Genomic DNA, 11,264 nt, shown 5'->3' on the forward strand with positions numbered 1-11,264 from the left:
CTCATAGTATAGTAAGTCATGAAAAGTCATGAAAACCTCATAGTATAGTAAGTCATGAAAAGTCATAAAAAAGTCCTAGTATAGTATGGCATGAAAAGTCATGAAAACTTCATAGTATAGTAAGTCATGAAAAGTCAGAAAAAAGTCATAGTATAGAATGGGTTTTTATGACTCTTTATGCCTTACTATACTATGTCTTTTTTTATAACTTTTTATGCTCTTATTATAGTAAGGAATGAAAAGTCAGAAAAAAGTCATAGTATAGTATGGCATAAAAAGTGAACTAATTGCGGCGATTGGACAAAAATGCAAGGTTGTGCAAAATTCATGGGGATTGGTTGAATTTGCATTAATTTTTGCACTTGTATCATCGCAACATTCTTGAGGCACTGACTAATGTCCACACCTGTGTGGAACTCCAGTAGATTTGTTTATATCTAAATACTGGAGAGGGTGTTTACTCCTCAAACTGTGATCAACATTAACTCACAATTGCACCTTTAGAGAGTACACCCAAAACTGTAGGCGTACATTTTTCTAATTAGTTTATTTTATCTATTTATTAATTTTTTATATTTTAATGTGTTTAGTAAACTGTTAGTCATATTTTCTATAAACTGTATAAAGCTATTTCTGCCACTGCAAGGAATATATTTTTATCTACCTTTATTTTATTTTAATATCTAAATATTTTTTGTGTGAAAAGGTCTAATTTAAAGACATTGGCTCATAGAAATAATCACCTTATAAAAAGACTCTATATGTCATTTCAATTATGTGCCCTTAATGATCCTGTGACTGTGACCACAGGACTAGTGGCATGTCACAGGACTTTCATATAAAATCTGTATTTTAAATACCGACATGTCATGACAGGAATAGGTGAGTTGATCAGGAGTTAATTGCACTTTGTTGTGTTGTGTTAATTCCTTATGGTAACAACACAAACAACCAAACTGGAAGACACATTTCTCACAGTCTGACAATGTTTTTTAGCCATTTCAGTTTCATGGCACAGCAGGTGATTAGTTGATCCACATAAGCTCAAGAGGACACACAGCTCTGTTCCTGTTGCCCTGCACTCACACACACACACAGACACACACAAACACACTCTAATGAGCCTTTTCAGATGACACAATGATCCGTCTCTGTGAAGTGAAGAGAATGACATCACAGTTATGGCCTTTCTGTAGCTCCACAGCGGCAACCCGGCCAAGACTTGACAGCTGCAACTGCCTGTCTGTGTGCTGGACATAAACAAAGCACACACACCATTACACACGCACACACACACAGCACTCAACCAGCATCCCAGCAGCTGTTGCCATGGGCAGAGCAGCGATTCAATCATTCGCTTGCACAAAGATTCCTGCGATGTTGTTGTGAACAAATGTGATCAAATCTGTTCCCAGTGACAACTGCGCTGATGCACAGATACATGTTGAGTCAACAGACATGTTGTCATAACGCAAACAGAAAAATGTTAGAATTGACACATGCTCACATACTTGACATACTGCAGATGTGTGTAGACACACACACACCCACACACACACACACACACACACACACACACACACACACAAACACACACACACACACATATATATATATATATATATATATATATATATATATATAAAGCGAGGTGATGTGAGATATTGTTTTAAATTATCAGACTGAAAATGTTTGACATTTCCTGATTACTGATTTATGCAATTTTATTATGCCATAATATAATATTTAATCATAACATTTTAGCATCTCTTTATTTCATCATTACATAAAATATTATATAACATGTCATTATCATCAAGCTTTCTTTCCTTGCTCCCATTGTGTAAGAAGAAAAGGTATCTACATTGCTGTTGTTGATTAATCAATTAGTCAACAGAAAAACTAATCAGCAACTGTTTTGATAGTCAATTCATTATAGATTGATCTTTTCTAAAACAAAAATCTCAAAATATTTCCTTGATCCCACTCCTCCAAAATGAGGTTTTTCTGTTTTTCTTTCACCACCTGGGAAACTGTGATGAGCCACTTTTGCCATTACATAAGAAATTTATTAATTGAGAAAATAATCATCAATTAATCAATAATGAAAATAATTGTTAGTCAGATCCAGACTTAATCTAGATCACCAGAAAATTACCCTTGGAGTTGTCACAGTTATGTGACACAAGTGATCTTATTTGTGTCAGTGGAGCAGCTCATCACTCCCCCCCCCCCCCCCCCCCCACCCCCCCACCCCACCCCACCCCACCCACACACACACACACCACACACACACACACACAAACACACACACACACACACACACACACACACACACTAAATCCAGTTCTGGATTCTTCTGCTTTTGGAGTTCACATTGTAACTCATCACTATCATGGGAATTTTCTACTGACGATTTCTCAAATACTGTAATTCACTGTTTGCACATCTGTCTTAAAGCAATCTTACAATCTTTTGTGTTGATATTCCTCCGCTGCAGCTCGGATAAAGGATGTTTGTACTAAAAAGATAGGAGCTTTGGAAATGTACACATGATTCGTCTTACTCGGACAGCTGAGGTCTAATATTAGATAAACTTTGAATATGTTTTCGCTCAGAACATGGGCTCTGTAACTTTAGAAAAGGATCTCTTATGGGCAAGTACAGACAGGACACAACACCTCTCACTGCTCATATGGACACCAGACTGTTGTTTTAAGACAGACTTGATAAAGAGTGAACTCATCCTTTGAACAGCATAGACAAATTGTTAAGTAAAATTAACTGTGTACAATGACAGGCAGGATGTAGGAAAACATAAACTAAAAATATTCAAAATTAAAGGTAGATTATAAAAATCCCAGCTGCTATAATCTTAACATACTTTGTTCTTCTTTCAGCTTCACACATTATAAAATAAACAGTTTTTTTCTGAACAATAATCAACATATACATATTTCCACAATGATTGATATTCTCACACAAATGTATGACGGGTTTTCTAGAGCTATAACCGTCTCTATTCCTCTCCTGTCGTACAGGCCTCACAGCAGCCCCTGCTGGCTGAACTCAGTCATGAGTTTCAGACAAAGACACCTGCAGTGCATCACAGCCAGGTCTGAAAGAATTACAACAGCGTCTGTTGTCTATCCTCAGTCTAACAATAATATTGTTTAAATGGAACTACAAAGCTTACAGTTTACAATCCCCTTACCTTTTGTACAATGTTTGCATGTATCTTAAATATTCACTTCTTGTTGTTTTTCCATCATATTTAAATTCAAACCTCAATGTCTCATCTAATTTATATTCAAGTGCTGTGTCATTTACAAAGGCACTGTGGATACAAGACGGACGGATGGATGTCATGCCACAGTTTGTAAGGTGAACAGGAGTTTAACAGATTATTGATGACTGACAGGTAGAGAAGAACATCATTACTGCAGATAGATGGTGATTATTTAAACTGTTCTCTTCCTGTGTTTACATATCCTGCAAACTCAGCCTCCAGGATTGTTTCCTGGTCTGATGAGAGGAAGCTGAATGCACATTTCAATTAGGCACAACAAAGTATCATTAAACAGAGAGTCTGAGGAGGATGTCACACTGTAAATATATAAATCCCACTGAGCCACACACACACACACACACACACACACACACTGACACTGCTTTTATCACACAAACAGGGACAGTTTAGAGCAGCAGGATTAGCAGCTCTGTTACAATAAATGACGGCAGATTTTCTCCAACCTGTTGAGGATGAAATATGAGGAGCAGACTGATGAAGAGACGGAGATTAGGCGGAACTGGTGGGTGGACAGTCAGACAGGTAGACACAGTGATGCCTTGACTGACTTATTGTTCGTTAAACTGGCGGGCGGATGTGACAAGCTCAGGCCGTGACGAACTCTATGACTGTTATCTGAGTCACCAAACAACAAACTCCTCCACATGCATTTGCAACTTCTCTCTCCCACTCAGGGCTTTTCTTCCACACACATATACTTTTATATACACACACACACACCACACACACACACACACACACACACACACACACACTGTCATTACCATTGCAGTACAGTCCTCCGAGCAGCTGGCCAGGATGTTGTCATCATGAGGGCACCAGTCAATGTCGAGGACCGGTCCAGCGTGGCCGATCACCAGCGGGTAGCTCTTATCCACACGACCTGTCTGCAGCACACAGCAGCAGTGACACACAGCAGCAAGTTAGGGCCGTGTTTGTACATACAATTACTTAACATTAATATTCATCTATTCCTCATAACTAAGTGAAAAACAGAAAGTGAGTTTTTAGACATGCAAAGTTACATGTAACTGTTGTTTCAACAGCATCTCGTGGCTTTATTTCAATGTGAAATGTGATGCAAACAGATGAAGACTGAAAGTTTAGTGTTGAGTCTAAAATCCATTTAGCAGCTTCTCCCAGCTTTTGAGCAGATCACAAATCTTCTGCAACACATACAGATTGTTTGGTTGTCATGTAATCCTGCATCTTCTAATAGTTTTTCTTTTTCTTTTTGAGTATTTTAAGGACTTTATCCAAATGGACCTTGTGGAGAAATTATTTTGTTTACTATTTGAAATTCTCACCTTGTGGTGAGACAACAGGTCGGGAAACTACATGTTTAAATAGAATCATTGAAATGCTGTTGAAATAACCGTGGATTTGTCCTGTTAGCGGGTCACAGTCGGGGCCCTCATTGACAGGCCACCTCTTGCCCTCTGTGCATTGAGTTTGTGCCCTATCTGCATTGCAGTGCACACAGCATAATATGCATGTCAGGTATTGTAAAAGAGACACGAATGTGAATGTTCAGGCAGGATTGAATCTATAAGAGTCTGCTCACATCACAGCAAAGTAATTTCCTCATAATTTAGGGCAGTTTAATAAGACGGTTCGGCCAGTGTTATTAGACTGACTCTGTGAAAACTGACGACCAATGTCCAGTGTTCTGTCTGAATGGATCTCTCGTGTAAACAAGACCAAATGTGGCCGTCAAAACCTTCAACAACCCAAACCCCCAGTATCATGGTGGACTTCCAGGACACAGATAAAACCTGACATTTTTTAATATGCAAACTAAAATCATGATGCCACTTCCACTTTATTTCACTTCTGAGCTATCTCTCCCTCCACGCACACACACACGAACACACACCAAAAACACACCCCAAGAGAGGTGTATTTATAGCTGAGCGACGAGGCGTTGAAAGGGGAGTTTTTCTTGTGGCCTGTTGGGGACCCGGAGGGGGGAGATGGAGGATGGAGAGTGTATTAATAGCATGTCTGTTCACCATGACTCCAATATATAATCACGTCCACTTCCCAGTGTCTCCAAAAAACTCTGTGCATTACTCTGTGTCACTAATTACCACCACTGATATGCGAGTTTATCACCTTGTTACACTTATGACATTTCTAAACTGTTGTTCATTCCCCTCTTTGTAGTCCAATTATAACACTTTCACAATTTTCATGTGGCCTAAAGTTATTTAAAACAGGAAGTACACACATGATTTACAGTCTCCAGATACAACTATTATATATTATATTATTATTATATAATTTTTCAAAAACTACTGTATTTCTTTCTGACTGAAGACAATTAACTTCTGCTGGACTGTGATTGGCAGCTGGTGTTAGCATCCCGGCTCAAAATGAAACCTGCTGAGTGGAGGTATCTCATTGGGCAGGTCAACTCAATTGCTGCAGCACTGAGTGATTACAGCGGCGTCAGCAGTTATTTGGAGAGCTCCACCTTGAGCTGTGATCTGCAGCTAACTTGCCACATTGTGAAACTGTCCGTGAAAATAGTTTTTTGAATATGTAATACCTGAGAATTTTACCACAGTATTATTGAAGCAACTTCAGCAGTTAAATAGAGATTTCAGATATGTCATATCAAACCCAAACTTACAGCTACTTTGCTATTTTAGCCTCTAAAATGCATAAAATGTGATATGTAGTAGTGTTAATCTATTTTACTTTGATAGGATGACTGGAGTTGCATATTTCATAACATGATAATGGGTATGTTTAGTTTTGTCTTTGTGGTGTTCATCGTTTATTTTAAGGCGATGTTGTTATCATCATGTGGCGCGATGAACTTTAACACCACACTGAAGCATCGCAGCTTTAAGCGCCTGATCTGTCTCGACCTGTTGCTTTTCCTGTCGCTGTATTTCTGTTTCAGCAATTATGGTGTCCTTCCCAAGGCCAAGAGCAAATATTATGTGCTCTGCTGTTAGACTGAAAACAGACTGAAAACATACTAGTCAAGTCAATCTCAAAGGATGAGACATAAGATTTATTTTGAGTGTTTTTCAAATATCTGATGTAACAGAAAATACTTAATCTCAGTAAAGAGCTGCCAGTCCTCTTCACTCTCCCTTTTACAGCCTGCTGATTATGTCACACATCGACCCTGTTATAGCTACTTATAGCTAAACATTATAGAGCGTTCAGTTACTGAGACAAGCCTCCTTACAAGATTAATGCTTAGTCATGAAATCTGAACCGATCAATACAAACAGATACAATGATCTGAAACCGAAGTGGCCCCGCAGATTTTTAGATGATGGCATTGCCTCGTGTGTCCTTGATGAGCTGAACAATAATGTCAGCTCATGAATGCTGAGAAGCAAGGAAGCCATCTTTGCTTCCCTTTTTTCCCCTTTTTTCTCTTTCCCCTTACTCTTTTATGACAAAAACAGCCTGCTGCAAACCCATGCTGACAGCATGGGTTGACTGACATCTCAAACTTCTTTCAGCATACCAACTGACACGTAATAAAAACACATTTTGAAAATTACTATCATCCTCAATCAATATTTTAAACACACACAAATACTTTCCAAACAGGAAGGCATGTTATGTTATCAGCATGCTAATAGTTGCTAATCAGCAGGCAACACAAAGTTAAGTTGATGTTGATGGAAATGTCATTAGCTTTGCTTTGACCTTACTGACCTTAGAGAGGGGCAGGACCAGGAACGCTCCTCCGCCGCTGGACTCAACAATGACTGCCAGGAACTTTGGGTTGACGGCACAGAAGGAGCTGTCCCACGTCACCTTGGAAACGCGAATGTCATCGTAACCCTGCTCAGCTTTGACCGTCTGGCCAAAGACATGGCGAAACTTACTCTGCCGCACAATGCTGCGACTCATGGCTGGGGCGAGTAGAGGAAGGTAGGAGGATGCAAAGGTGAAGAAGGGATGAGAGGTGGTAAAATTTTAGGGGGAAAGTGTGAAAGGGAAAAGAAAAAAACAGAGAAGAAGACAAAACTTTCATCATTAACATTCACTACAAACTTCAGCATCATCACTCATCAAATTCAACTAAAACTAAAATGACCAGCAGAGAGTTATGTGGACAGTTACGTACATTTATGTTTGGCCAAAAGTGTCGCGTTTACTTGACTTCACGTGAATCATTTTGTGACAGAGATCCAGGTGATTTCTTTTGAAAATACTGGAGAAAACTTGAAGCAAACACAATTCAATCAGATCTCATCTCTTCGAGGAAGGAGACATTTCACAGAAAGAGCAAACAAACAATGTTGTCCAGGAAGCTCTTCTCAACCTGTACCTTTTATGCTTTATATCTTCTTCTACAGCATGTAGTCTGTAATTGTCATCAGTATCAAGTAATTGTGGAGGCAGGTTGTTAAATAATCTTTGTATCAATTAATGTGCTGTTTTTGCTGTTATTGTTTTCAAGGTTGAAGATGATTCAGTAACTCAATGACACTTTGAAGCTCTTTATTTTGAAAGTTCACAAGGCAGTTCACTCACCTTTGGTATTTATTTTATTCAGATTGAAAGACACATAAAGTAGATAAGATATTTTCTCTGTGTCGTGATAGCAAGGACTGAAGTTCTTCTTTTGTTTTCTATTTCACTTATATTTATATTCATTGCACTGGCACAGGCATATAATAATATAGTGTATACTTGTATATCACTTATATGGGTTGTTTTTCTGCAGAACAAATACTTTTACTGTGATACCTTTGTACTTTTACTTGAGTAAGCTTTTGAATGCAGGACTTTTACTTGTAATGGAGCATTTTTACACAATATCCATTGTTATATTTAGTAGGCCTTGAAAACTTTCTTCTCAGTCTACTTACAATGAGTGATGGGATCCATATGAACACGTTATTTCCAGTGGTTTGGTCACAGTTTTTAGTTATTTTACAGGAGAGATAACTGTGGGTGGGAAAAGGTGATGTAACTTCTGTGGACCAATCAGGATCCAGCAGTTAACTGGTTGTTTATTCACTGTCAATCAAATCTGATCAGACCACACCACAGTTCTGATAAAGCAGATTAGCTATATATTTAAAAAAATAAAAAAATAAATACTTTGAGATCTTTCTTCTTTTCAACTTGTTGCTTATTGAGTCATGAATATTTGATGTTGTTAAAAATTGAACATTTGAACAGCAAACCAAGGCTGTAAATAAGTTATCTGTAAATAACCTTCTGCTTTTCTCTGAATAATGAATGAACTCAGTATTGTGTTTTTAGGCTGGTTGTTGACTGACAGCTTTCTGTCCTGCAGCTCTCCCAGGCACCAGGCCAGAGGGACTATAATCCTCCAAATCACAGGAGATATTCTATAACAGTGCCCACCATCAGTGGAGTTATTAATAGTTGATTGTCCCACCAAACACTATGTGATAGTCGAACTTCAAAGACAAACGCTAAGACTCAGAGAGCACATAAACACAGGGAGAGCACTTAATATATGACAGATACAATACCAGGGTGAAGTCAGCAATACACTGCACAGCAGTTACATCCATTCACACTCATGTGATACAATCCCTATGAGAATGTATTTTAAAAACGTACAGTATCTAACATACATTCCCAGAATGCACTGGCTTACATAAGGCCAAAACTAAAAGTAGGCCTGTATCCGTCCCTGAAGACGTCTGATAAATGCAGCAGAGTTCTTCTTCTTGTTTAGTGGATGATCAGGAACTTAAACTGTCTGGCTCTTTAAAATAAAAGCACAAAGAGCAGCAGCTGAGTCCAGGGCTCAGTGGAACTTTGTTAATTCATCAGGCCTGTGATCAAGTGAACACGAGTCCAGACCCCAATCCTGCCACAGCTTTAAATGACGATGTCTGACCTTCACACTAGAATATATATTACAACTCAGACCTAAAGACTGTGGCAACCATGACTCAACCAAACTGATTAGAGGACAGAGGCTCTCGCTGCTTTCCTGGAAGCTCTCCGTTATCAAGAGATTTACATTCCAGCGACCACTTCAGGCGGGCCAGCTGAGGGGCATTTCAGGGCGAAGACTATATCATATATACGTATATATACATTCAAGAAAGTAGTCTCAGACTTTTAGACTACACTATTTATTTTGTTTTGATACTATATCAGAGAGTTGTTTATAGTAACAGTAGTTCAATTTTGTGTTTTTTTCCACTTATATGTCCAGATAAAGTCCTAATACACAAAAGAAGAAGAAGAAGAAGAAGAAGAAGCTCTCCTGTTGTTATGATGATCTCAAAGGCCAGTATCAAAACTAACTTGATCTTAAAATTACAAAATGGAAAATAAAATATCTATTTAGTTATTGTGCATGCTTATAATCTGATTTGAGCATGAACACATATTGATCATGGTCAAGTTTAAAGAAAGGGCTTTAAAAAAACTCAAAAATCTAACATAAAAAAACTAAATCAAGTAAAGAAAAGAAAAGTAAAAAGAAAGAAAAGAAACGCTTTCTCTCTCTAAGTTGATTTTCAAACCACTGTTGAAACCAGCAGGCTCTCTGACTGGAATAATGTCAGAGAGACTTGTGTCTTTCAGGAAAGTGGTGGCAGATATATGTGATTTATAAATTATGAAATTAAACGCAGAAAACCTCTGACATGCTCTTTTAATTCTCCTCAGGTTAATGAGATTATACCCTCCGCTGTCGCACACGGCACGGCTCTGGGGAGTCGAGACAGAGCGAAAGAATGACACTGCCACTTTCCTAATATAGACATGACAAACTGCACTGTCCCACCCGGGCCGGCCGCTCCTCCCACCCGCCTGCCGGATCCTAAATAGTCCCACAATGAAGCCAACGCTCTCTTTGGTGCTTTATCGTTAATGAACTGACCGTAAATTTAAACAGCCGATGCGCACAAACACACATAAACACGGGGAACATACAGGCTGACAGCGGCGCAGGGGGGTGGGGTGGGGTGGGGGGGGGGGGGGGGGGGGGGGGGGGGGTTAGAGGGCTAATGTCCAACTGATCCTTGAAGTAGCCTACAGCTGCCATGTAAGACTCAAGACCTGCTCTGGGACGTGAGTAATCACAATGTACCGACTTTTTCTATCAGGATTTCCAAAGGTGGGGACGCGCTCACTCCTCTCCGGCAGTGCAGTACAGAAGCTGACGCACCTCTCACCCCACTGCAGCACCGACACTGACACACGCATTAGGAAAGATAGTCCACAAGACAACTCACCTCAGGTTTTGGGGGGGACCCCTCTTCCCTGGACAGCTCTAACGGTTTGTGTTGAATAGCGCACTCCTCCTCCTCCTCCTCCTGCTGATCTTTATTCCTGTGAATGGTATTCCTCGATGATCCGGCTTCCTGGAGTTGGTGCGGACTTGCTGAGGGGACGCACTGGACAACTGCGTTACGCTCCTCGGCAGGGAAAGAGAGAGGGGAGAGGACCGGGGCAGAGCAGGGAGAGAGGAGGGTGGGTGCAGGGTGGGTGCCGTCTATTTTGGAACAGGCTCTGTCAGTACAGGGAAACGTGACGCGCGCTGGTTACAGGGGGCCAGCGCGTCCCCGGGGGTCAGTGTCACAGCTGGTGGGCTCTGATAGAAGAACTGTGACTTTAACAGGTAAATAAACGCACACAGGTGACCCCTGATCTCCGATGCTGCCTTCAAGTGCCCACCCGTTGACTCCTGAAACTAGCTTCTTTCTGTTTTTGTATTGGCACAAGGTGATGATCAGAGCTTTAACAAAACTAAACAAAACAGCACTTACAAGTTGACCAAAGATCACCTGTAGATTGAGTAAAGCTGAGTTTGTGGCATCTAGGTTTATAAAAGGTTATTCTTATTTCTCTTTACCAACATGCAGCTCAGCACAATAGTTACTGTCATAGCCAATGCAACCAAAACACTCATAACAAAATGGCCGTAGCATTACATCACTATTGTCTTGGAGAGAGATTTTATTTATTACCTTTTCAT

General features: G+C 39.9%; 1 protein-coding gene across 1 annotated transcript in view; it reads right to left on the bottom strand.

Moving 5' to 3' along the window:
• coro6 (coronin 6) overlaps positions 1-10,731 on the bottom strand; it is a 35,688-nt gene extending 24,957 nt beyond the window's left edge. Inside the window, exons 1-3 of the mRNA XM_056396985.1 lie at positions 10,522-10,731; positions 6,998-7,197; positions 4,075-4,197 (exon numbers count right to left, since the gene is read on the bottom strand). Coding sequence (XP_056252960.1) covers positions 4,075-4,197; positions 6,998-7,195 — 321 coding nt within the window. The 5' untranslated portion in view covers positions 7,196-7,197; positions 10,522-10,731. The remainder of the gene's footprint in view (positions 1-4,074; positions 4,198-6,997; positions 7,198-10,521) is intronic.
• Positions 10,732-11,264: the final 533 nt, after the last annotated feature.

This window comes from Seriola aureovittata, chromosome 15 (assembly GCF_021018895.1).
Source record: "Seriola aureovittata isolate HTS-2021-v1 ecotype China chromosome 15, ASM2101889v1, whole genome shotgun sequence".
In the NCBI taxonomy this organism is placed as follows: Eukaryota; Metazoa; Chordata; class Actinopteri; order Carangiformes; family Carangidae; genus Seriola; species Seriola aureovittata.